The sequence below is a fragment of the Osmerus eperlanus genome, chromosome 7 (assembly GCF_963692335.1).
Source record: "Osmerus eperlanus chromosome 7, fOsmEpe2.1, whole genome shotgun sequence".
Taxonomy (NCBI): Eukaryota; Metazoa; Chordata; class Actinopteri; order Osmeriformes; family Osmeridae; genus Osmerus; species Osmerus eperlanus.
In genome coordinates, this window is record NC_085024.1 from 14,320,895 (window position 1) to 14,347,076 (window position 26,182).

The 26,182-nt window shown below is 50.9% G+C and overlaps 3 protein-coding genes across 6 annotated transcripts in view; 1 reads left to right on the plus strand and 2 right to left on the minus strand.

The window, feature by feature from the left end:
- Window positions 1-604: 604 nt before the first annotated feature.
- zgc:172323 (uncharacterized protein LOC564165 homolog) lies at window positions 605-6,179 on the minus strand. Its single transcript, XM_062466296.1, has 13 exons — window positions 5,893-6,179; window positions 5,165-5,316; window positions 4,444-4,592; window positions 3,814-3,933; window positions 3,600-3,695; window positions 3,330-3,464; window positions 3,115-3,225; window positions 2,748-2,858; window positions 2,447-2,571; window positions 2,028-2,206; window positions 1,638-1,895; window positions 1,013-1,568; window positions 605-920 (listed from the first exon to the last, which is right to left on the minus strand). The coding sequence occupies exons 1-13, from the start codon at window positions 6,114-6,116 to the stop codon at window positions 827-829; spliced, it is 2,310 nt and encodes a 769-aa protein (XP_062322280.1). The 5' UTR covers window positions 6,117-6,179; the 3' UTR covers window positions 605-826.
- Window positions 6,180-7,989: 1,810 nt separating this feature from the next.
- tstd3 (thiosulfate sulfurtransferase like domain containing 3) lies at window positions 7,990-9,911 on the minus strand. The gene is made up of 4 exons (XM_062465107.1): window positions 9,653-9,911; window positions 9,297-9,485; window positions 8,751-8,910; window positions 7,990-8,485 (listed from the first exon to the last, which is right to left on the minus strand). The coding sequence occupies exons 1-4, from the start codon at window positions 9,783-9,785 to the stop codon at window positions 8,428-8,430; spliced, it is 540 nt and encodes a 179-aa protein (XP_062321091.1). The 5' UTR covers window positions 9,786-9,911; the 3' UTR covers window positions 7,990-8,427.
- Window positions 9,912-9,969: 58 nt separating this feature from the next.
- The window catches only part of usp45 (ubiquitin specific peptidase 45), a 36,605-nt gene continuing 20,392 nt past the window's right edge, over window positions 9,970-26,182 (plus strand). The window contains exons 1-8 of one of the 4 annotated variants that reach the window (XM_062465085.1): window positions 9,970-10,526; window positions 10,933-11,067; window positions 11,234-11,403; window positions 11,761-11,861; window positions 12,018-12,118; window positions 22,119-22,267; window positions 24,106-24,201; window positions 24,309-24,442. In XM_062465085.1, coding sequence (XP_062321069.1) covers window positions 10,965-11,067; window positions 11,234-11,403; window positions 11,761-11,861; window positions 12,018-12,118; window positions 22,119-22,267; window positions 24,106-24,201; window positions 24,309-24,442 — 854 coding nt within the window. In that variant the 5' untranslated portion in view covers window positions 9,970-10,526; window positions 10,933-10,964. The remainder of the gene's footprint in view (window positions 10,527-10,932; window positions 11,068-11,233; window positions 11,404-11,760; window positions 11,862-12,017; window positions 12,119-22,118; window positions 22,268-24,105; window positions 24,202-24,308; window positions 24,443-26,182) is intronic. The other 3 variants (XM_062465084.1, XM_062465087.1, XM_062465086.1) reach the window with 3 other exon arrangements.

Genomic DNA, 26,182 nt, shown 5'->3' on the forward strand with positions numbered 1-26,182 from the left:
AACTTCGATCGGACACACTTTCAGTTTAATTTCTACATGTTGTTACCCGAAGTGTCTTGGTGTTGTGTAACTTCAGCAGCCCTGTCACCCGTCCGGCCATGCCTCCCCAGCCGGGACGTTGAGTGTGTTTGGCAAACACTGACGAGATCCGATCGTTCCCGATCAGCGAAGGCCGCGGGAGGTGAGGAAGTGGATGGAATGGGAACGGGGAGTGCCTGTGAGCCATCGTTCTGCAGGCAGGACAGACCGCTGACTGACGGATCTGCCCCCCATCTCGCCTTAATCCCTCCACCCATCTCCCCATGGCTTAAACCCCAGCCCCCCCCCCCCCCCCACCCACCCACACATCTCTTTACTCAGTCAGTCAGAGTGCTGGCCTCGCCCCTTCAAGCCCCAGGAGACTGTTTTTACTCTTTCTCTCTTACCCCCTTGTTGCATCTCTCAGCTCAGGTCTTAAGTCCTCTCACCATGAATTTATCTCTGTATCACTCACCTTGTCTGATTTTTACAGTCTCTCTCCCTCTCTATCATACAGAATTCGGCATTCAGTGCAAATCAACCACAGTGGCAAATTAATTAAATTAATGATAAGACACACCAGTAATTTATTGTTAAGAACTTTATTTGATGTGGATACAATCATTTGTAAGCAGTTTTAAGGGATATGTTAAGAACCTAGGAAAGGCTTCTGGACCTAACATAAGGGTTGTGAAGGCTAGGGCCTTGTGTCCAGGTCAGAGATCATAGGTCAGATGCAGGTCATCAGGAAAAAGCTTGAGGGGTGGCGGGAAAAGGGGCAGGAGGGTGTACGAAGAGGTCACCCAGCTTACTCTTCATCAGAGTCATCGGCAGCTCCAGAGATGATGTAGGTCTGCTCCTGCTGGTCTGTCTCCAGCACATCCTCGTCTGTCTTCACCGTCCTGAGAGAAGACACATGACGGTCTCATTCTGCACGTCTGGTGTCACCCTGTGGTTTCCAATGGGAGGAGTTTAGAGACGAGGCCTTTCTTACCTTATCAGCACGGTTCTCCTCTCTGTCATCTCCACCGCCTGCTGCTGGGAGCGGTTCACCTTCACTCCATTTCCTCCAGCCACAACCCCAGGACCTCCTGCTCTTCCTCCACCCACTCCTCCTCCAACTCCTCCTCCCATTCCTCCTACTCCACCTCCTACTCCTACTGCTCCTCCACCCATTCCCACTCCTCCAGTTCCTCCACCCACTCCTCCAACTCCTCCTCCTCCCATTCCTCCTTCTCCAGCTCCTCCAGGTCCTCCACCCATTCCTCCACCTACTCCTCCTCCTGCTCCTCCTCCCATTCCTCCTCCACCACCTACTCCTCCACCCATTCCTCCTCCTATTCCACCAACACCATTTCCAATTCCAGATCCTCCAATATCCCCAGCTCCAAGTCCTTCCCCTAATCCAGCACCATAGCCTCCTTTACTCATATCTCCTGGACCCATTCCTCCATCTCCTACTCCTCCCATTCCTCCTCCTCCTCCACCCATTCCAACTCTTCCTCCCCCTACTCCTCCTGCACCCATTCCTCCTCCTCCTGTACCCATTCCTCCTTCTCCTGCTCCTCCCGTCCCTCCCCCTCCCATTCCACCTCCCATCCCTCCTCCTCCCATTCCACCTCCCATCCCTCCTCCTCCCATTCCATCTCCCATTCCTCCTCCACTCATCCCTCCTGCTCCCATTCCTCCTGCTTCACCCATCCCTGCTCCACCCATTCCTCCTCCCATTCCTCCTGCTCCACCCATCCCTCCTCCTCCCATCCCTCCTCCTCCTCCCGTTCCTCTTGCTCCACCCATCCCTCCTCCTCCCATTCCTCCTCCTGCTCCACCCATTCCTACCCCTCCTCCCAATCCTCCTGCTCCACCCATCCCTCCTCCTCCCATTCCTCCTCCTGCTCTACCCATCCCTCCTCCTCCCATTCCTCCTCCTGCTCCACCCATTCCTACCCCTCCTCCCAATCCTCCTGCTCCACCCATCCCTCCTCCTCCCATTCCTCCTCCTGCTCCACCCATCCCTCCTCCTCCCATTCCTCCTCCTCCCATTCCTCCTCCTCCCATTCCTCCTCCTCCCATCCCTCCTCCAAAGCCCATGCTCATTCCACTACCGATGGCAGTCATACTGCTGCTCATCAGAGACATGCTCTGCACCATAGTGGAGAGGCGAGAGTCCTCGCCCTCAATCAGCTTCCTGTTGAGACAGGAAGAAGAAAGGGACAGGCAACCAATAGTTATGATTGAGTAATGACACATAAGACAATGGTTAGTGGTAAAGGCATTAAAAGCTCATACAAACAAACGTCCATTACATTAGTATAAACAATGCTTGTCCACTGTCTACACATCTATTCACACAGAGTGGCCTTGGCCTGCTGTGTGTCTGATGAATCCCTGATAAACCCCTTAGGTGTCTGCGATGCTGCCTCCTTACCTGTAGGTGGTGATCTCGATCTCGAGAGCCATCTTCATGTTCAGCAGGTCCTGGTACTCCCTCAGGTGCAGTGCGATCTTCTCCTTGGTGGACTTCAGCTCCAGGTGAAGGGCTTGGATGCGGGCCTGTCACATGGAGACAGACTCAAAGTCTTTATGAGATACCCTTCACATAAAATCGACTTGATTTGAGACGTCTGCCGCTGAACTTTATGGATCTCCGGTGCCTTTCCCTGTTCTCTCTGTCTGTTCCGGTCCCTGTGCCACCCCTCCATGCTCCTGAACCCCTCAGCACCCCTCACCTGCATGTCCTCCAGCTCTTTCTTGTGTCGCTCCTGGGTCTCTCGGATCTGGGCCTCCAGGGCGTCCCCTTTGGTCCTCAGAGACTCCATGTCACGCTCCTTGTTCTGGATCTGGACCGCGAGAGGGTGATGTCATGATCTCCTCATCACATGATGTCATGCAGTATGTGAAGTCTTAAATGGATGGGAGTTCACTAAGGAGCATGGCGTGCTATGCATAGATGTACAGAAGAGACTTCAACTGTTGCCAGCTATGGCTCCTACTGGGACATTTACTGTAAAGGTTAATAATCAATTTGGAATGTTCTTGTTAAACCAAATGTTCATTGAGTTGACAACAGCAATAAGAAATCCATCCGTGACGTACATCTTTCTTGGCGCCGGTTATCTCCTGCCGGACGTTCCGGACCACGTCCACGCTTTTTGTAGTTTTGCTGCTTATATCCTCGAACTTCAATTGATACCAGTTATCCATTTCCTAAACACACACAGTAGGAGGACTGTAGACCAACTCAATTCATGTAATCAACAAACAAACACAGACACACACAGACAGACACCTTCCTGGGAGCAGGGCTATACCTTCAGGTTCTTGGCTGCGATGTCGTCGTACTGACTCTGGATCTGTTTGAGTGCAGCCGAGAGGTCCGGCAAGGCGAAAGCACTCTGAGCCTGGGCATGAGCCGAATAGATCTGCTTCAGCAGCTCCTCGATTTCCTGTGGAGAATCAACTTTTGATGACTTCACCTTCAGTTGACATGAAACAGAATCCTAGACGCTGACATACCAGACTGGGGGATTATCAGGATCAATAAACCGGGATGAATCTTGTTGAGCTGTATGAGCACCCACCTGCTGGTGAACCCTCTGCAGGAACTCGATCTCCACCTCCAGCTGCTCCAGGCGCTTCTCCAGAACAATGCGGGTGGAGGTGGCCGCGTCCACGTCCTAAGATCATGCACACACACACGCACACACACACACAGCTTTATAATGGGCCCGCTTGAATGGTCATCAGTGAAGGTGTTACATACTGTAAGGTAGGTCAAACCATCAGTCATCTCACCGGACGGAAGGCTTCGATCTCCAGCTCAGCCTTCCTCCTCAGCTCCACGGCCTCCTCGTACCTGATCTTGATGGCCTCCAGCTGGCCACTCATGGCCTGCTTGGCTGCAAGCGCAAGTTCCTGAAACACCATGTGCAGTATGAGCCTCGGGGGATTGACGATGATGAAGATCATAATGATAATGATGGCAGTTATGGACAGGAAGTCAAGGCTATGTGCAGTAATGCAGATACAGGGCCTTTCTTCATGCCTGAGCTGGTTCTGTGTGTGTGTGTGTGTGTGTGGGTGTGGGTGTGGGGGTCTGTGTGTGTGTGATTCACAGCTTCCTTTATGTGACTGTGTAAAGCACAGCTGAGGACATTGTGCCTGGCTGCATGCTAACACGCTGAGACACCGCCCGCTGGGCCTGAGGAAAGAATACTGTTACCAGGTAGACAACCTTGAAAACACCAAGTTGACGTCTTGTAGAAGAGCCATTGTGGCCCAGAAGCCTCCTGTGAGAGTCAGCGAAGGGTGAAGCTCTCCGGGAGAAAAACACTCAGCTCCAGCACTCTAATGATCAGTCATGTGATAAACACCGACATAAAGAGGGGGGGAAAAGAAGCTTTGAGTGATGTCATCGTGCCTTACCCTCTGGACCTTCATCTGATCCGAGACTCTCTTCATCTCCTTCAGCTGCTCCTCGTACAGCAGCCTCAGACCCGACGGCTTCTGGAACCGGTTCTGGTAGGCCTCGATCTCCGTCTCCAGCAGGGCATTCTGCTGCTGCAGGGAGCGGACCTGTTCGGGGGGAGAACAAGGATACCGAGCAGAGGGTTTAGACCTACCTCGCACCCACGCCAAGAACCGACAGAGAAGGAAGTCTTGGCAGATATCTCAGATGTGGCTCGTCAGTAACAGACCCACGGAAGCCACTTTAATGGGATTTCTATGTGCGCTTGGACTCGCAGTGCCCTCCAGGTACAACGCTCTCTGTGTGCTCCCTCGCCTCTGCCAGGCCTGCCATCCAGAGCCCTGGCCTAGCCTGGGAGACGCTGGCTGCCCATGGAGGTGAGAGTAATGGCCTCCTTCGTTTCACACAGCCTGGGGGCGTGTCTCCACGCGCCCATATGCTCAGACACTCCCAGACAAGGCAGCGCTCATTGGACTCATTATATCACTGAGCTGCTGGAGGTTCCAGAGGACAGGAAACCCACATTAACTTAGTATTATGCATCCACGCTGTTTCACATAACATCTCGTAGCACCTGAGGCCCAAGCTTACTATCTCCTACGTGCGTCTGTGTGTGTGCGTGTCGTGTCGCGTGCAGGGATCTGGGCGCGTGTCGCGTGCGCAGGTGGGCGCGTCTTTCCTTTTCGATGTAGGCAGCCAGCCTGTCGTTGAGCACGACCATCTCCTTGCGCTCGCCGCTGCGCGTGGCGAGGAACTCCTGGTTCTCCGCGGCGGCCACGTCCAGGTCGATGGCTTTCTCGCCACCAAAGCCCACGCACAGAGTCCCGCCACTGAAACCACAGATGTGCATGCATCACTACGCAGGTACACACACGTTGCCGTGCCACAGCCACACACACATAGATCCCAGGAACGGTTTTGTGTGTGTGTGTGTGTGTGTGTGTGTGTGGGGGGGGGGGGCGTGGCTCTTGCTTGACTGAGGCCCCCGTGGTGGTATGTGCCCTGCATGCCTCAGGTGCTGTTAACAGCCCCCAGCCGGCCCAAGGCTGTGTCATCCCGGTGTGATCAGGAGAGCAACTGATGATAGCGCGGACGTGTGAGGGCTGAAAGGTTCCGTCCCCTGGTTCTGGTGTCAAAATCACAGCCAGACGACAGGGACCCTCGGCCAATCAGCCCATCCTCCAGTCCCACCCTGCCCCCCCACCCACGTGTGAAGAGACAGCAGAGGGGAAGAGACCTGTCACAAGCCCGTGGTGGTGACAACGGTCCCGATTAATCACCTTTACCCTCAGCTTTGGTACAGCCTTATCACGTCAGTGCAGCCTCTGAACATTTGGACATGAATCAAAAACGCACGTCAAATCGAACATACAACAGCCATCTCGGGGTTTAGAGGAGCGTCTTACCCGAGGCCCGTGGTGCGGGTTTTGCGTGCCGCGGACACGGTGCGGCGCCCCTCGGCCCTCATGCTATTGGTGGTGGCCATGCTTCGGGAGTAGCTGGCCGAGGCTTGCCGGCCATCCTGCCTCCTGACAGGAGAAGGGCTGGACATCCGGACCTGGATAGACGTGGCTCTAGTGTCCTCAAAGTGGCGGCGGTACGACGACATTCTCTCCGGGGAGCGACTCATGGTGGCGGTGTCTGGGAGGGGAAAGATGCTCCGTCTGTCCTTCTGTACGAGTGGAGAAGATTTACCTTGGGCTGTCTCTGCTCTACTGCAGCTCTCATACAGACTCTCCAGTTCCCGTCTATCTTTTATACTCCCACAAGAGGGCCTGCCTCCACCTGCCCCCCCCCCCCCCCCCCCCATCCTGATCTGGCCTCCCTCAGCAGTGTGCACCCCCCTCTCAACCCCACCCTGCCCCAGCCTGGCCCCCCACCCTGCTCATGAACCAACCTCTAAGGAATGTCTAACCTCTCCTCCACAGAGAGTCCGTCCTGACATACAGACATCTGTCAGACCACTGTTAGCAATAGAAACTTGAGGTGGTGCAATGGAACCCTCAGCTGGGGCTGGAGAACCTTGAGCTGGGATCATGGAAGCCTGAGAGGCAGCATGCCATTGGGCAGAAGGTAAACAGCTAATGTGATGTGATTGGCTGTGATGGGAGGGGGGATAATTACACATCAGAGAAGGATAGAAGTGGAAGTAGAAAGACAAGTTCCATAACCTGTGCTTAAAGGGGCTTGATTAGAGTGGGCCATCAAGGTGGTCATCTTTACAATAAAAAAGAAGAAATGTAATCACACAGTCACATTAGACACTGGCAAGCATTTTTCTATGGACCTCTGCCTTCCCACCGACTTGGGTTGGAGAAACCCTGACCCCCACCATGACCCTGAAAACCATTTAACTGTACAATACAGTGCGGGCCTGCATTCAACATTTCTATGACACATTTGATATCTTAAGTCAATGATTGAATATTCCAGCGTAGGAGTTTTTCCTGTTGAACTCAGATCTGGCAGTTGTGTGTGATGTCAGGGTGGGGTGAGGGAGATGTGAGGATCAGATGAGGGAGAGCATGTCTCCAAGATGCTAATAGACGCTATCTTCACCCACATATGTGCTCAGAACAGAATCTAACCATGACATCATGTCATAAACTCGGTCAGAATGAATAAGGAAAAACACATTGGTCTTTCATCATATTTCTTTCATACATCTCGACTGCATTACTGTTATCAGCTCAACGTGACATTCAGCTCTATAGCATTAACATGATTTCTCCATTCAGAACCCCCCTGGATGTCAGTTTGTTTACACACTGGTGTGCAGAAGGTCTGCAGGGTTTCAGTTGAAGAGGGCCACGGGAGGACATATAGAATTCAAACAAGATGGGTGCTCTACTACTGTTTGCCATAGTAGATGAACCCCTGTTGTATGTTGGAGCTAAAGAGCGCAGGTTTTTAATGCAGAAAGACCAAAGCAGAGAGAAAGGATCGTTTTTTCTTCTTTCTAATTTGTTTTTAATGAATTTAAATTCAAGATTGGGTATACTCTTTGTCTGTGACAGTACATCGGTAATAATCTGTATATCAGGTTGACCAAGGCACTAAGGGTGGGGGGGCGAGGGTGTTCGTCATGTTGACTAATGAGCCTGCTAATGTTCAGTGGAGCACCAGTGACAAACTCGCATTGAGATGCAGCCATGATTCGGACGTCTTATTAAATACAGTAGATCATCATAGCAGTGGCCGGCATGTCAGACTGAAGTCCTGCTCCGCTGAAGTGCTTCAATATGAGATGCACTCCCAGATTATTCAACCTAGTCAGACACCCTGGCCTATAACATCTACTGCTACCTCTTGAGATGTGATGTTACTTATTTTACTGTTATTGACTGTTTGTATTTTGTTTCTACTATGTATTTTATGGTGTCTTTTTTATTATAATATATATATTTTTTTGCTTTTGTTCGGCACTTCTGTCAGCCTTGCTGTGTTAGAGTGTGCTTTATAAATAAAATGTACTTACTTACTCGACATCAGTCATAAGACACAAACATAAATCAAATTGTGCCTTTAGTTTGGGTCTAATCCCATCACAGTTGAATTTATTTTTGCATAGTCTGGAATGAACACCACAGGAAGAGGCTGATATTCCAAACTCCAGTTCAAAGGTCAAAACAAATGACAGTTTGTACTCTGAAAAGCCTCTCCAAAAGGTCCAATGACTCAACCAAAGTAATGCCTACAAACTTGTGATTGATTCAATAAAAGCAATAACACATAAGGAAATGGGTATGCAAAGGGTTAACCATTTACACCGCAGGTATAAACTTAAAATGACACGCATATTTAAAGTCCTGGGACTACTGAGTTTCATCGATTAAAGATTGACACTGACTTTATAAGCTGTTTATATAAAGTTTATAAAGTAATACTTAAACCATTTATACACTTCTTTAAGTCCTTATTATGGCACACTTAAAACATGATTAGTTCAGCTGCTCAAGCTCCGCCCATTCCTGCCAGCCACCAGGGTAATGCCGAACGCTACAAGAGAAAAGGGGAGAAAAGAGACAAGGAAAACGTTGTAGAACTGCTTAATAAATGTTATAGTGTATTCAGCAAGAAAATAACTAACTTACTAAGGGTAAATAATGTTGAAATAATTAATACAGGCCAAACACACACATACACATGGTGGACCTGTATGTTTACACATTTTAAGCATAATTTGCTGTGTGTGTTGGGGGGGGGGGGGGGGGGGGCGGGAGGGGTCACTGAATGTGTTGGAAATGCTGATGGTGGGTCTCACTCTGTGTATCCCAGAGAGACTGCTGTGTCCAGGGCCTTCATGCTCCTGATTCCTGCCAGGCAGGAGAAGATGATGTGGTCCGTCTGCTGGGGCATGTCTCCTCCAAACCTCTCCCTGAACTCCTCGGGGTCCAGCTGCAGGGCAACACACACCTGGCCCACTAGGACACATGTTCAACTGGTTAAGTGAGAGGACATGCTATTTACACAAGGCATGGCCAGTTAGGGTGTAGGCCAAAGAGCAGACATTGTTTTACCTCACAATGGTGGGTCTTTGTGTTTGCTTATGTGTCTGTATGGAGAAGTGTATTTTATAAGCATTGTGTGTGTCTGCTTGTGTGTGTGCATGCATGACTGAGCAGGCAAGAAAGCGGATTGTGTTCGCCCTATGAAAGAAAGGTGGTTGTTTTGAAAAGTGATCATATGATACATAGTAGTTTACTACTCTAGATAGCAGTGAACGCTTCGCACAATAAGCCCCTGAATGATCCGTAGTGGCGGAATGTCACAGATAAATCATTTGAATGTTTTGCAGGCTATTACTCACAAGGGACGTTGATTGACCCCGGCATGTGTCCGTACTCTCTCAACTCCCATGGTTCGCGCACATCTATGACTACACTAGACTGAGAGGCAAGGATTTGCTTCAGTTGGTCGTAGGACACATTGGTTTCAGAGGGCGAAGACGACGAGCTGAAACTACGCAACAAGTACGCTCTTTTGGTCCACAGGACATCTGAAAGATATAACGTTGACTTAGAGCTTGAACTTACATACATCTACGGGTTTTGAACAGTTTAGTTTGGGACTTTGTTTAATTATCATCCCACAATCAAAAACACACATTCTGAACTTGATGAAAAAACAAATCATTTATTTTAAATTAAGGTCAAGTTCACTTACAAGCACAGCGGGTTTGAGTCTCTGGCATGTCTGATGGCATTCCTTTCGAGGCACAGGGGAAAGGAGGGCCATTTCTTTTAAACAAGAGTCGGGGAATCACTCCCGAAAACTTTCTGCAAGCTTTGAGAGCCATGTCAAATGCACGTTTTATATACGTACAAATCAAAGCGTTATAATACCACTTATGCCCTCTACATGTCTACCTAACTAGCTGCTTGCTAGCTACTGACAGCACTGTTATGAGTGTTCATACACTTTCACGACGTACACTGACGTGAGCGTGCGTACGGGTCACATCAAGGACGGAACAACGTTGCGGTTTTCTATGAATGAAAACCATGCGCGATCAAAAGAGAACTAAACAAAACATGGAATAATGCTACTAATAATTCTTGCAAGTGGCCTCTGCTGTACATACATATTGGCATGGATTTATATGCCAGATAGATTATTTTAATGAACTCTTGTGTTATTTTTCTCAACGCTCTGTTCCACACCACGGCAGCCACCGTAGCGCGTCATGTGTTGACTTCTGTGACAGTAGTATAGTTTCGGATTGGATGCTATCGACACCTAGCAGACCCTGACAGTTTTATAAAGTACAGAAAAATACTGAAAGTGTACCTATTGGAAGTGCACATTAACAGCAAGTATCGTCGATAGTTATTTACCGTTCATTAATGTGCATTTCACTTGGAACAAGTTTACCTATCTTTGTCATTTAGGCACCGGTTTTGGTAGCAAGCTAGCCAGAGAGCTAACGTTAGCTAAATCCATAAGCTTTCCACCTAAATATAGAAGGTACGTTGAAGATGTTTGACATATTTTAAACAACTAGTCGGTAATGTTTTAAGGTACTACCTCGGAACTGTAGGTAGGTAGCTAACTTAACCTATGCTAAGGATTTGTGTACAATAACGTTAAACGGCCTAGCGAGCCAACGAGTCGTGTCCTTTCTATACTACAGTGAGTCATTGTTGAAGCTTAACGTTAGGTGTTTGCAGGGTTATTAATAGGGACTAACACTTATTTCATAGAACTGGGAAGACTGTTGGACCCTATAAATAACCCTACACAATTACGATCTTTGCTTAAAGTTAGTTGACAATGACGCTACTGCTGTCTGTGTGATGCTTGTCGTGAACTTCATACAGTGGGGTTAGGGTGTACTGGTCAGGTCAGACGCTGGCCACATATGAAGGAATTAGCCTTGGGGTCTGGTGATCCTTGTGTGAGTGGTGATCCTTTTCAGCCCACCACAGTGTCTCCATCTCTTCAAGGTCTGATAGGAGAGTCCTTCCTCCATCTACAGATGCGACTGAAGGACCCCTTCTCCCTCAAAGCGGCCGACATGACCAAGCGGACCAACAAGCCGAGGAAGCCTCGGGACGAGGAGTCGTCTGACGAAGTCAGCGGTACGTATGGACTATGGACGCCGCACGATGCGTAAAGATACTAGGATTGTATGCAAGCACCAAGACCAGCAGAGAACACAACGACACTTCCTGCTGAAATGGCTTCCCTCTACATTTGGGAATCAGTTAGACAGAGCGTTCCTTTTTTTCTTTCCCTCCCCGGCAGGCCTGACCTGCCAGCACGTGAGCCGAGCGGTGGACCTGAGCCTGGTGAGGAAGGCCGTGTCGTCCAGCGTGTGGGCTGTGTGTTCCGACTGCCTGAGGGAGAGGTCGACTGTGGAGGCCGAGGCCTCCGGCCTGCACGACATCCTCGTCTGCCTCAAATGTGGCTTCCAGGTTCGCTCTCCCTTCTCTCACTCTCAGCCAGGCAGCCAGCCAGGCAGCCAGCCAGCCAGCCAGCCAGGCAGCCAGTCAGCCAGGAACACAAAGCAGGGAACTCCAGATGCATTTGTCTTGTGACAGTATGAGAAAGCAACTTCTGTGGGGAATCTAGTTTCACTTTTGCTTCCATGGGAGCAGTAGCTGTGAATAAATTATGGAAACAATGTCACTTGACACTTTTATGTTCCCTGGTAATCAGATAGGGTCCAAACCATGTCCGTATTTTATGTTTATATAACCTGAAATGTAATAGGGACTGTAGGATGGTAAGATGACGTGTGTGTGTGATCGGGCACATTTGTGTTCCTGCAGGGCTGTAACCAGTCTGAAAGCCAACACTCCTCCAGGCACCACCAGGCCCTGCACCCCGAGGCCCACTGCATCACCATCAGCCTCAGCTCCTGGAAGGCCTGGTGAGACTCGAACCTGCCTGTGGGGGGTAGCTTGTAACCTGGCGTAGAGAGACTTGGGATGTGTTTCCCAAGATCCGGACATCCCGCAGCACACTGAGGTCATCCTCAATCCCAATCTGACGGTTTGTGTGTGCTCCCCTGTCTGTTACTCGACAGGTGTTTTGAATGTAATGAAGAGCTCTCCACTCACTGCAACAAAAAGGCTCTGGCCCAGACGCTGGACTTCCTCCAAAAGCACTCCGCCAAAGCTGCCTCAGGTGAGTCATGCGGCTGCCAGCATACCCCAAGAGAGGAGGAACCGTCTCTTGTCTGTCAAACTAACCATTCAGGGGTGGTGGAGACACTCTCAATCCCTTTGCCTCTTTCTCTGTGTTTCTCTCTCTCTCTCTCTCTCTCTCTCTCTCTCTCTCTCTCTCTCTCTCTCTCTCTCTCTCTCTCTCTCTCTCTCTCTTTATCTCCTATCTCTCACTCACTCAGTCAGAACAATCATCTTGCTCCTCTATCCGTTGTAATAATGTTGTAGTATCCCTACGGGGGTTGGAGAAGGTGGAGGTTAGGATGGAGAGGAGGAGGAAGAGGAGGAGGGGACCGTAGCACTCCACCTCACCCTGCCTCTGAGCTGATCACTCTCTCACACCTGTTCCTTCTCTGGCATATTATGTGGGGATGGAGGTGGTGGGGGGGGGGGGAGAAGCAGGGAGAGAAAACAAGAAAGAGACATGGGGAGATGGAAAAGTGAATGTGTCTTCATGTTGAGATGGGCCCAGACATCGACCTTCAAGGTCGAGTTTGTCAAGCTATGACATAGTCCAACAAATAATCTTGTGTGGGAGAGATATACGGTATATGTTTCATTGTGGCTCGCTAAGATTCAGCGGCAAAAATAAATAGCAGTTTTATTAAACACGTGTTCGAACGGCATTACCGTATCAGCGCTGTGAATGCATTATGTTGCTAGTGGAATATGTTACTGAACATTGAGTGTTGTTCAACAAAGATTGAAAAACAGGCCACTTAATACAGTACCTTATGAATACAGAGGCAGCGGCTGGCTAGCAGGAATGCTCAAGATTGATGGAGGCTTGTAGCAGCTCTCCATTCAGACTGGTCAGGGCCACCGGTAGAGTAAAGCAAGTATTGATGCTATTGAAATGGAGATGAACTGGAATTCAAAAGCAGCAGTTATGGGAGATATACCAGTAATGTGCATATTGAGTTATGCTCTCGCTTTGTAGAAGAGATTGTAGGTTGTAGTCTAGATTCTGGTTCTCCCAGACCCAGGCTGGTCCCTTCCCCCCTCTACCAGACCTACACTCATCTGGTCCCCTCTCCCAGATCCAGGCTGGTTCAGAGCCAGACTGGCCCCCTCTCCCAGACCTAGACTGGTCCACTCTCCAAGACCTAGACCCAGAACCAGGCTGGTCCAGACCCAGGCAGGTCCCCTCCCCCAGACCCAGACCCAGCCTGGTCCCCTCTCCCAGACCTCTCTCCCAGGCATGCTGTGGTGTTGCAGGGGGGCCAGCGATGCTCCAATTCCGCTCCTGCCGCGTGGCTGCACACATTAGAAGCATTAGACGCCTGAGCGACGCTCTCCGGCTGGGTTCCCTGAAGAACGAGAGCAGCTGTGTGGGGATCCGGACACCGCTCCCCCCTTTCCCCCCTTTCCCCCACTTTCACCCCCCCCTCCCCTCCCCCCACCTCGCCGAGCCCCTGTCCTGCTGCATGTCTCAGCACCTCTGGGACGGGCCTGTGTGCCAGGCTTGTGGGATCCAGGGTCCAACACGGGTCCAGGAGACTGGATCTCAACAGCTGCAGCATGCTCCCTGGGCCCAGCACAGCCTTTGACTGGACACACACACACATACACACTCAGTCACACATTTAACGCATTGTGTTTAGTCATGCAAATACTTTTACACCCCCCCCACCCTGTCTTGTTATATACACTCACACACATTCATATAAGTACACATTCACACAACATAAGTTGCGTTATTGATTTGTTTATTGGCAGCTAGGAGTTTGTTTAGTTCCCCTCGACCTTCGTGAAGCTCATCTTCAGAAGCCCGGATCCAGCTGTGCCCCCCTGCTGGCTCTGTAGTGGCACAACTGCATGGCTGTCGTCTCATCCACACACTCATCCATCTGCCTCTTCCATGGCCCTCCTTTTCAACCCCCCACTCATCCATCCACCTCCTACATGCGTCTCATCTCAGCCCCGCTCTCAGGCCAGACAGACAGGCTCCCGGTTAGAAGTCTCTAATAGGTGCCCCACTCACTCTCTCTCTCTCTCTCTCTCTCTCTCTCTCTCTCTCTCTCTCTCTCTCTCTCTCTCTCTCTCTCTCTCTCTCCCCCCCCCCCTCATATACACACACACAACGCGGTCTGGTCACCCCTAAGATTACCTGTCGCCTCCGCCCCCCCCCCCCCCCTCTTACCCTCAGACCCCCCACCTCACCACCGGCAGGCTGAATAGGTGATTGGAGCCCGCAGATGGACTGGCTGGAGGACTTAGGAGAGCTGGTGAAATTGAAATTCCAGCTTGAAGGCCAGGGTATAGGCTCAGCCCAGTGCAGTATTCTCCTCTTCGCATTGCCCCCCACACTGGGCACAAAGGAGCCCCAGAAAGAAATCTTTCCTGAATCCATAATAGTTTGGTACAACAACAGTGCCGAGAAGAAAGAAAAATCTATTAAGCACGCTCTCTCACCAACAAGGCCTTCAGCTCAAGTACCCGAGTCCTAGCACAAGGGGACTTGACCTCAGAGGCTGTCGTACAGCTGTCTGGCTCTGTGCACTAAATTAAATTGCTTGCTTTGAATGGGCATCCGAGGTTCGCCGGCTCCAACTCGTTACATCCCTCTATTGATCTTCATCCATCCAGCGGTTTTCCCTCTCTTTCTTTTCTCCCTCCCTTTTTTGGGTGAAAACCTGGCGTTGCCCAGAGGAAAGGATCCTGGGCGCGGTATAGGGTCCTAACCAACACGGTATCGGACGCCGTCGTACCCGCCACTTCCACGTTGCGTGGTCTTGGGGTTGCGTTTGAATTGTTCCTCCAACGTCTGATTGGTCTGTGGGCGTGTTCACGGCAGAACACTGTCGAATCTCTGGTCTTCTAATGGACAGGGGTACTTCCATATAGGCTTCTATTGTTTTTCCTCTTTGTTTTCTCAGCTACAATAATAATAGATACAAATATTGGGCATTCTTGCCTTATCGGGAAAGACAGTGAAGAAAGACAGGAAATGGAAGGGAGAGAGAGTGTGAGGGGAGGAGAGGTTCTGGGCCGGATCGAACCCAGGCCCCTGCGGTAAGGGGAGCCACCTCACAGCTGTTTCTTCCTGTGTTTTTTTTGACACAGGACATCTTTGAAATGACGATGGCCGGACAGATCGAGGGTGGTCTTAGCCTCCCTCACATCCGGACCAGGCAGTACAGTCTGTCTTGTCTTTCATCCTCCCCCCCTGTCTCCGACCAGTCACAGCCCCCCCGCACAGTCTGTGTGTGATAGGCAGTCGCGGGAGCCTGTGGCGCAGGTTAGCTCGTAGCTGGCCCGTGCTAGAGGCTGTGCGTGTGCTGTGTGTGCTGGGCCGGGCTGTGGCGTGTCAGTGGGCTGGCGGTCAGCGGGCTGGCCTGCTACCCCGGTGGGGGCCTGGGTGGGCCTAATCAAGGGTGACTTGCTGTCTTACCCACCACTGAACATTAATGTAGGACACTGTGGTCAGGACTAGCTCGGAAAGTTGTGTGTGTTTAACGTGGCAGTGGGCTCCTCTGGCCTCAGATGGCGAGGAAGCAGGCTTTTCATGCCCCGCGGGCACAACAAATTAACAGATTAATCAGACATTTGGTGTTGCCTGGCCTTCCTCTTGACTGGCTACTCTTTGCTGCATGACAGGACCCTCCTCTCTCTCTTCTTCTCTTTTCCTGCCTTTTCCCCTTCTCCCTTTGAACTCTGGGAATAGTTTAAAAAAGGGATGCTGTCAATAGATATAATATTGTTGCAGCAGCGTTTAAAGGGCCAGTAGTCAGCTGGTAATGAACCTTGCAGTAATGCTGATAGTGGCTTTCACATTCATACCAGATTAAACTTGGTGTGCCTGCTGCTGCCGTCATGTAACCCGGGCAAATATTTTACAAATAAAGAAGTCCTGTGCTCTCTTTCACTTGTGTGAAAATGAGCAGGGATAAAGGCGGAGGGGGGGTGGGGGGTGTACCAAGGTGGGGGTACTGTTAGGGTTGGCGGGGGGCAGGGGGGGAGCATGGTTAGTCTGCCCCGGGGACAGGCGACAGTGTCACTGCTGCCCATACTCGGTGGCTGGGCAAGGAGGGCCAGGTGGTGTAGCCGAGCGCCGCACATTCAAGCGTGGACGCGGAGCATGCTGACATTTGCCTTCCCCGACTGCTGCGGGGAGAGGAAAAATCTGCTTTTCCATATGCTACTGCTCTCTACCCCCCCACACCAACCCCCTCTACATTCACCCCCCCCCTCCCCAGTCCCAGCCAGATGGCGGACTGAGCATTGTTTACCTTGGTTGGGAGTCCCACTTAGAGGCTCCATAGGCATGCCCATTGCTCCACTCTGCCAAGGAACAGGTCGCTCTCTCTCAGCTGGCCACCTAGGGACAGTCACATGGTGTACAGAACGCCTTGTATGTGTCTTTGTGTGTGTTGTGTTTTGTGTTGGCGGGTTGTGTATAGGGTGTTGTGTGAGTGTGTGTGTGTCATGAGCATTGCCATATGGCTCTCTCCCTGATGGCTGAGCAGATACAGACAGACTTCCAGATGTTTCTGAGGGGGAGAGACAGATGCTGTTGGCACCACTGGGTGGACTGACACTATAGAACACACATGTACACGCCATCTCTCTCCCACACAGTGTCTCTCTCTCCACTACACACACACACACACACAGTGTGTAAAACCTCCCACCGTGAGATGATTGACACCCAAGTCTGATCCATAATGGATGATGGTCTGGTGTCTGCTTCAGAAGTGTAGCCACTAGCCAGTGGAGGTTCATGTCGTTTACCATGTTGAGGTACTGCCCTACGAAGAATAGATACATATCAAGAAAAATAATGATTCACCTCCTTTCAGACAATGAACCCTTTTCAACCGCCTGATTAAAAAATGGGTGAACTCAAATTTTATCATTTATTGTAACTGAATTCAATTGGGGTGTTGTATGGGGGAGGGGGGGGGGAAATCAATGTCAATTTATGATAAATAATATGGCAACATACAATAAAAGGATAAGGAATGAGCTCTTACTGTTCCATCTGTTTCATTTCATTGGCGGATATTACCCTGTTGTAGATGAGACTGAATCCCTCAACTTGACTGCCTGTTTAAAAAAACGACTAGGGACAATGGCAGACTTGAAGGACAGGCCACTGTCTGCTCACCCAGGTCTAGGAACCCAATTCACTCCATACTTTTCAGTTCTCATAAAAGGTATTGACATATCTGTGCTTGGCCAGTAATTCAATTCGATTTTCAAAAGGTTTTTCTATCACATACCAATTAAGTCTTAGGTTAGCGACTCACAAACAACACAAAACATACAAATGTGAGAGACTCACATAAAAATGACACTGAAACACAAACAATTCTTACATAAATACAGTAAAAGCAGTTGAGCAAAGCTGATTGTAAAAGTAATGCCAGTCTTTTTGGCCTCGTTTCAAATGGATTCTGTTGTGGGAATGAATGAACTAGAAGGTTTTTGTAAGCTGTCTTTTTGGCCGGAGGGGAACAGCTGAAAGGAGAGGTGTGAAGGGAGTCTAACTGTCTGCTTTCCTATTTACTGATGTGACTGTAAAGATCTGAGAGTTGGGATTGAGTGGTGCCGGGGGATTTTGGTTGCGTGCTTGATTATCCTTGTTGAGTTCCTTCTTGCTTTTCTCTGGGAGGAAGCTGTACCAGGTCCAGGACACCGTGTTGAATGTGAGGACGGATTCGATGAGGGACTGTGGTATACTGCTGTGAACACGTCCTGTGGGACATTCAGACGGGACACACGTCCGGACGTTTCTCTCGGGAGAAACACGTCTTTGTTGTGTGTACAGAACGGGCCTCTCTCGAAAGATCTCCACCTTTTCTCCCGCCTGCCTTCCCGAGCGGTCCTGGAACCCGAGGACCGTGCTGTCCACATACTGCTGCCGAAAGACAGTAGGGAGGGCTCGTTCGGCAAGCGGCCCACCAAGGCCACGTCAACAGCAAACTCCAAAAGTGACAGGCCCATCGCTGTGGCTATTGTGAAAGTGACTGTGTCAGATTTTTGCCTTTTATATTCGAGGCTGTGAGACTCGGGCGTCGCTGGTGAAAAGCGATGTTGTGCGGCGAGCGAAGGATGCTTGCAGTGAAGAGGAGAAGCGACCTTGAGAGGACATTTCACAAGAAACCAAGGATTTCAAGGAAAACAACTAGCATGTTATCAAATATGTCACATGTGACGGAAGGCGTGAAAGAACGCCTTGGCTGTTTTTGTATTTTTTTTTTTTAATTCCTTTCGCATTCCACCTCTTAGAATTTCTGTCTTTCACCCCATCTGTAGTGTGAGTTTGTGTGTGCGAGCGTGCACATGTGTCTGTGTGTGTGTGCGCGCATACACGTGTGTGTGTGGACAATGCAAGTGGAGTGTGTGTGCCTGGTCTTGTGGCGTCCAGGGCTTGATGATGATGCTCGTCCGTATGAAGCCCTTCGAGGTCAACCAGGTATAGAAAGACGGGCGAGCGAGCGAGCTGGAGGCCAGGTGACAACTCGCTCAATAGCTGAATACCAGGGAGCAGACAGATGCTGTATGGAGTGGAGAGAAGAGAGGAGGAGGAGGAGAGGCCAAGGGTTCTGAAGTCATAATTATGATTTCCTGAATGCTGGGTTGACAACCAGTGGGAGGACGGAAGCTTATTGGCTGAGGGGCCAGGCGGAACCGGGCCAGAGTATGATCGGGGCTCTCTGACTGGTTTAGGGTGAAGTGTTTCAGACTGCGAGGTCTCGTCTCTCATGGTGTTCTCCAGATGGATGTGTGACCGCAGGGCGGTGGCACAAGGCCTACAGTTAGGTCCATAAATATTTGGACATTGACACAATTTTCATCATTTTGGCTCTGTATACCACCACAATGGATTTGAAATGAAACAATCAAGATGTGCTTTAAGTGCAGACTTTCAGCTTTAATTTCAGGGTATTTACATCCAAATCAGGTGAACGGTGTAGGAATTACAACACATTTTATATGTGCTCCCCCCCCCTTTTTAAGGGACCAAAAATAATTGGACAAACTAACAATCATAAATCTAATTGTCACTTTTAATACTTGGTTGCAAATCCTTTGCAGTCAATGACAGCCTGAAGTCTGGAACCCATAGACATCACCAAACGCTGGGTTTCGTCCCTGGTGATGCTCTGCCAGGCCTCTACTGCAACTGTCTTCAGTTCCTGCTTGTTCTTGGGGCATTTTCCCTTCAGTTTTGTCTTTAGCAAGTGAAATGCATGCTCAATTGGATTTAGGTCAGGTGATTGACTTGGCCATTGCAGAACATTCCACTTCTTTGCCTTAAAAAAACTCTTTGGTTGCTTTCGCAGTATGCTTCGGGTCATTGTCCATCTGCACTGTGAAGCGCCGTCCTATGAGTTCTGAAGCATTTGGCTGAATCTGAGATAATATTGCCAGAAACACTTCAGAATTCATCCTACTGCTTTTGTCAGCAGTCACATCATCGATAAATACAAGGGAACCAGTTCCATTGGCAGCCATACATGCCCACGCCATAACACTACCTCCACCATGCTTCACTGATGAGGTGGTATGCTTTGGATCATGAGCAGTTCCTTCCCTTCTCCATACTCTTCTCTTCCCATCATTCAGGTACAAGTTGATCTTGGTCTCATCTGTCCATAGGATGTTGTTCCAGAACTGTACAGGGTCTTTTAGATGTTTTTTGGCAAACTCTAATCTGGTCTTCCTTTTTTTGAGACTCACCAATGGTTTACATCTTGTGGTGAACCCTCTGTATTTACTCTGGTGAAGTCTTCTCTTAATTTTTGACTTTGACACAGATACGCCTACCTCCTGGAGAGTGTTCTTGATCTGGCCAACTGTTGTGAAGGGGTTTTTCTTCACCAGGGAAAGAATTCTTCTGTCATCCACCACAGTTGTTTTCCGTGGTCTTCCGGGTCTTTTGGTGTTGCTGAGCTCACCAGTGCGTTCTTTCTTTTTAAGAATGTACCAAACAGTTGATTGAGCCACACCTAATGTTTTTGCTATCTCTCTGATAGGTTTGTTTTTATTTTTCAGCCTAACAATGGCTTGCTTCACTGATGGTGACAGCTCTTTGGACTTCATATTGAGAGTTGACAGCAACAGATTCCAAACACAAATACCATACTTGAAATGAACTCTAGACCTTTTATCTGCTCCTTGTCAATGAAATAACGAACTCCCATGAGGGAATAACATACACCTGGCCATGGAACAGCTGAGCAGCCAATTGTCCAATTACTTTTGGTCCCTTAAAAAGGGGAGGGCCACATATAAAATGTATTGTGGTGGTATACAGAGCCAAAATGATGAAAATTGTGTCCGCACCCTGTACCTGGGGACCCTGGGACGGGGGAAGTGTGCTGGAGGACCCTCCAGGATCCCCCTGCTCTGCTCATCTCACCAGGAGCAGACCTCGCGTCTGAGAGGGGTCAGGGATGTCAGGCACAGAGCGCATCCTGACACACGGAACACCAGGCCTGTTTAGCACCGCTTGACATCCCTACCCAGCACAACCAAATCGATTAGTCCACGTTCCAAAAGCAAGAAAAAAGGATTTGAAAGACCTTGAGTTTGTATCAAATACTCCTGAAGTAGTATTATGGTATTTGGCCCAGGTTCCGCTCCCCCTCCCCTCCCCTGTGTTGAGAAGACCAAGCTGTATCACACTCTGAGGGGGGGGGGGGGGGGGGAGGCAGCTTGCTGTCTAGTGGTGCGTGAAAGATAGGCTAAATTGTGTGTGTTGGTGTGTGTGTGTGTGTGGAGAAGTGTGTGTGTGTGTGGGGGGTGGGGGGGGGGTGTCTCCACAGCCTAGGGTCCTCTCACTTGTTTTGCTCGTTAGTGCCTAATGTGTTGGAACACCCCCACCCCCACGCCCTAATGGCAGCGATGACAGTTGAATTAGCACCGATGGCCTGGCAGAACAGTTAATTGTTGATTGCTTGTCCCGGGCCCTGTTGGCATGTACTAGCTTGTAGTCTGTGTTTGATTGAATTAAGATGCTCCTGACTTGTTTGCTCTCATTGGCCTAGTTTCCTCCTGTGTTGCCACACAGCATGTGATGTGAGAGGAGGGGAAGGGATGTGAGGAAGGGGAAGGGAGCCGGTAGGGGCTGAGTAGAGAGGAGAGGGTCGGGGAGGACAGAAGAGGAGAGGGGGGAATAAGGAGAGGAGGAACAGCTGTGTCTAGAACTGCCCTCCCTCCCTAACCAGTGGAACCGTGTCCAGCTGTCATCTGTTCTCCCATATGACCCGCTTCTACTTCCAGCTGTTGCCACAACCCCAGCCTCCCCGCTACTAAACCCCAGCCTCTAAACCCTAGCCTATCACCTTTAACCCTTGTGTTATCTTCGGGTCATTCTGACCCATCAGTCATTGTGACCCACCGTCGTATTGCGACAAATTTACCTCATACAAAAACAAAGTGAAGCATTTTCTTTTAACTGTCGGGCTGTCTCAGACCCCCCACATTGGAATGGTTAAAAGAAAATTATTTTTATTTGTTTTTGTATTGGGTAAAATTGGGTAAACACAACGATGGTTCGTTATGAACCTTTGGGTCATGTGACCCGAAGGCAGCACGAGGGTTAAACCCCAGCCTTACAGCCTCTAAACCCTAGCCTCTAAACCCCAGCCTCTAAACCCAGCCTCCGAGCCTCCAAACCCTAGCCTCTAAACTCCAGCCTCCCACCTCTAAACCAAAGCCTCTAAACCCCAGCCTCTAAACCCCAGCCTCCCAGCCTCTAAACCCAGCCTCCGAGCCTCCAAACCCTAGCCTCTAAACCCCAGCCTACCGCCTCTAAACCCCAGCCTACCCAGTCTCTAAAACCTAGCCTCCCAGCCTCTAACCCCTTCCTCTCCTCTAAACCTCTGGCCCTACTCTCCGACCTCTCCCTGCAAACTTGAAACCTCTGTGCAGCATTCCCTCCTCCCTCCGTAGCTCTCCTCCTCACTGCGTGCCTCTACACCCCCCCCCCCCCCCCCCCCCCCCCGCAGGGCCCAGCTCCAGGCTGATCAAGCTGAGGGAGGAGCCTCTGGACCTGGCCGACCCGCCCAGGGGGAGGAGTCCCGTGAACAGCACTCTGGTCCCCGTCAAGGGCATCAATAACCTGGGGAACACCTGCTTCTTCAACGCCGTCATGCAGGTAGGGCTCCTACCGGATGGGTCTCTGGGTCTCTGGGTCGGGAGAACGGCGGTGGCGAGGACGGTCGAACAAGCTGATCGCGTTTTCCGCCATTTGGTTCATAATCCCCTTCGGCTGCTCTTTGATTGAAATGGGAGCGGCGGGCGTCCGTAGCGCTCCTCTCTCGCGCCATTCCAGTGCCTCTTCATGTTGTCGCCTCCTGCGATCGCAATCTCGCCGGTGACAAACAGGGCGGTCGCGAGAGGGCGGGCGGCCCTTGTGAAGCGCCGGCTCCATTGTGTCCTTTCCATAGCAACTGTCTTCACGGCCTGGATGTGACTGAGGGGACGCGCGGTGAAAGAGAGGCGCGTGGGGCCGCCTGCGGTAGCACACGCGGGGGGGACAATAGCCTCTCCTCCACGGCCCTGCCACGCTCAAGCCCGGCGGAGCTGGAAAGGCTGCGTCAGGGTAATGACCCACCCACAAGTGGGTTTCAGAACTCATTTACATTTAGTCATTTAGCAGACGCTCTTATCCAGAGCGACTTACAGTAAGTACAGGGACATTCCCCCGAGGCAAGTAGGGTGAAGTGCCTTGCCCAAGGACACAACGTCATTTGGCACAGCCGGGAATCGAACTGGCAACCTTCAGATTACTAGCCCGATTTCTTAACCGCTCAGCCACCTGACTCCTGACTCATCAACTAGCTCTGATTGCCCTCGCCCAGCGTCGTCGGGTGTGCCAGTTGTTTGGGGTCTTGCACATTTGATCTCCCCGTGTGGAGGCCAGGTTTGTGTTAGACACCACTGTGTTGTGGTTATAGATGTATCGTTATTAAAGCTCGGTGGGGATGTTATCACGGCTTTGGAGGAACAGGATTCAGTGTTTCCACTAGGATTTGTTTGAGCAGTGGGGGCAAGTCTGTCCAATCGACAACAACAACCCCCCAAGGTAGGCCACTCTAAAGCACGTGTACACTGTCTGCTTAATTTGATCTTGACATATAGGCTAAGCATTCTGGAGGAAATAATAACAATAAACCCACTATTAATGACATTATCTTAATGCAGTGTAACTACTTCAGCATAATAATGCACCTAAAATACAAACGTGAGCAAGGGCGTTCAGCAAGCGCTATCGAATCAACAGCCACGTGCAATTTAGCTAGCAGGGGAAGTCAGGTGGCTGAGCGGTTAGAGAATCGGGCTAGTAATCTCAAGGTTGCCAGTTCGATTCCCAGCCGTGTCAATTGACGTTGTGTCCTTGGGCAAGGCACTTCCCCCCCCCCCCCCCCATTGCCCCAATGTCCCTGTACTTACTGTAAGTCGCTCTGGATAAGAGCGTCTGCTAAATGACTACATGTAATGTAATGTAAATGTAGGGGGAAGGATACAAACAACGAAAATCACCAGTTAACTTAATTTAAATTTGCAAGAACTATAGACTAATACAGTAACAGGCTTAAATGAACTGACAACATAAGTTATACGACTTGAAGTTCCCAAGGACGCTCAGTGGGACGCGTGCCCGCTCGCGGTGTGAAGCGCGCGTCCGTGCTATTCCCCAACATGCACTCTAACAATCACTGCTGATAGACGGCCTTTTGCCCTATTTCTGATACTGCGGCGGCAGAAATCTTGCCGTGGCGGGCCGCCACGCCAAAATCAACATAGAAGAAACACTGGGGATTACTGCTCTCTAGTGTTGTTATAATCCGTGTAGTCTACCCTGCCGGTGGGTGTTAACGCCGTTCTGAGACACCCTAGAGACAGGGGTGTGTGTTGACCTCCTCTGTGCGGACCTCTGTGTTGAACTCCTCTGTGCTGACCTTGCCCCCTCCCTCCCCCCACACCTCCCAGAACCTGTCCCAGACCCACCTGCTCAACGACCTCATACAGGACGTAAAGGAGAAGGGTCACAAGCTGAAGATCCCTCCTCCGCCAGACACCAACCTGGTACTGTCCGCTCTCTCACACACACACACACACGTGTTAACCTTGTAGATGTGATGCGTACATGTGACTGTTTCCATCCTGGCTGTGATGCTGTGCCGTGTGTCCAGCAGGGCCCGCTGACGGTGACCCTGGCCAGCCCCGAGCCGCTGACCTCGGCCATGTTCCTGTTCCTCCACAGCATGAGGGAGGGGGGAAAGGGCCCCGTCAACCCCAAGATCCTCTTCAACCAGCTGTGCCACAAGTGAGAGCCTCACCACCCTCACCCCCTAACCCCACCACCCTGGCCCCCTAACCCCACCACCCTGGCCCCCTAACCCCAACACCCTCACCCCCTAACCCCACCACCCTCACCCCCTAACCCCACCACCCTGGCCCCCTAACCCCACCACCCTGGCCCCCTAACCCCACCACCCTCACCCCCTAACCCCACCACCCTCACCCCCTAACCCCACCACCCTGGCCCCCTAACCCCACCACCCTCACCCCCTAACCCCACCACCCTCACCCCCTAACCCCACCACCCTGCTGGTGCTGGTGGTGTTTCTGTTTGGCTGGTAGGTGGCATGTAACTCTGTATAACTCAAGACGGCTATCTCCTCGCTGTCTCGCGGTGAATGCCTGAGATTTGAGCACCTTTCAAAATAAAAGCGCGCCGTCAGAAGTTCGGTAACTTATACAAATAAAAGTTCGATTTTTGGACAGAGCCGAAGCACGCGTCCGCGAACCTCTCCACACCAGCTTGCGACCCACTTTTGGGTCACGACCCACCAGTTGAGAAAAGGCCGCCCTAACCACACCAACCTCATCCCCTTACAGATGAATATGGATGAATGAATCTTCTCTGCTGTGCTCCACCCCACCTGGTCCAGGCCTGTGTCTGTTTCTGCTCCCCCCCCCCCACACACGCACCCACACCAACCCCCTTCATGTTGCAGCCCCACCTGTGTGTGTCTGGCCCCAGCAAACCTACTGCCTGGCCCGGGCCTCTGGTGGTGGACTGTCAGAGCTGCGAGGATGCTCGGCTGGTCGCTCGTGTGTGTGTGTGTGTGAACCCCGTGCTGAATGGTTGGTTGGTTCTTGTGTTTGAACAGGGTGAACTGCAGGTTGGGCACAGGCTGGGGGACAGGCCTATGTTTGTGTGTGTGTAGAGTAAGTCTTTAATGTGTGTGTGTGTGTGTGTGTGGTGCAGAATGGTTGGGTGGCTCGTCGAGTGCCAGCCTTTCAGCCGGCTGGGTACCCCTCTGGTGCGGCTTTGATGTGTTCCCAGGTATCCAACCTTCAATTAACAGGCTTGTGGATGTGAGATTGTGTGTGTATTATTGTGTGTGTGTGTGTGTGTGTATGTGTGTGTCATCTCACCTGGTGCCACATCAGCCTGCAGCACACAGTGTACTCAATGGTGCATTCATACAAGCACACATGCCCCCCCCCCCCCCCCGCACACACACACAGGCGCGCGCTCGCACACGCGCTCACACATGTGCGCACACTAGCAGGCCTCTTTTCATGTCCTCGCTCATGCTTCCAGTGCAGTCACACATTCACAGGCCTTTATCTGAACCCACGCACGGCACACGCACACGTACGCTTCGGTGTGTGGCAGTGTACCCTCCTCACACATTCACTCACCCACCACCCACTCCCAGAATGCCCTGCTCCTCCTCACGTTGCTGCTACTGTGAAGGCTACCTCTCTGCTACAGATCCTATATCTTCTCCTGTGTGTGTTTGTGTGTGTGTGTCTTTTTTTTTTGTGTGTGTGTGTTTCCGGGCAGCTCAACAAGTCAACTTGGCTCCAACCATTATTGAAGCAAGAGCCTTGCCACTGTTTATTTGCTTTTGGAGACGGAATCTGTTTTGTGTGTGTGTGTGTGTGTGTGCGTGTTCAACCCATGACCAGCTGGGCTCCTGCTGCCCGGCTCCCTGTTAGCCGGGCCTGGCCTGGCCGGCCCGGGCTGCCAGCTGGACGGGTTGGTCTGGGA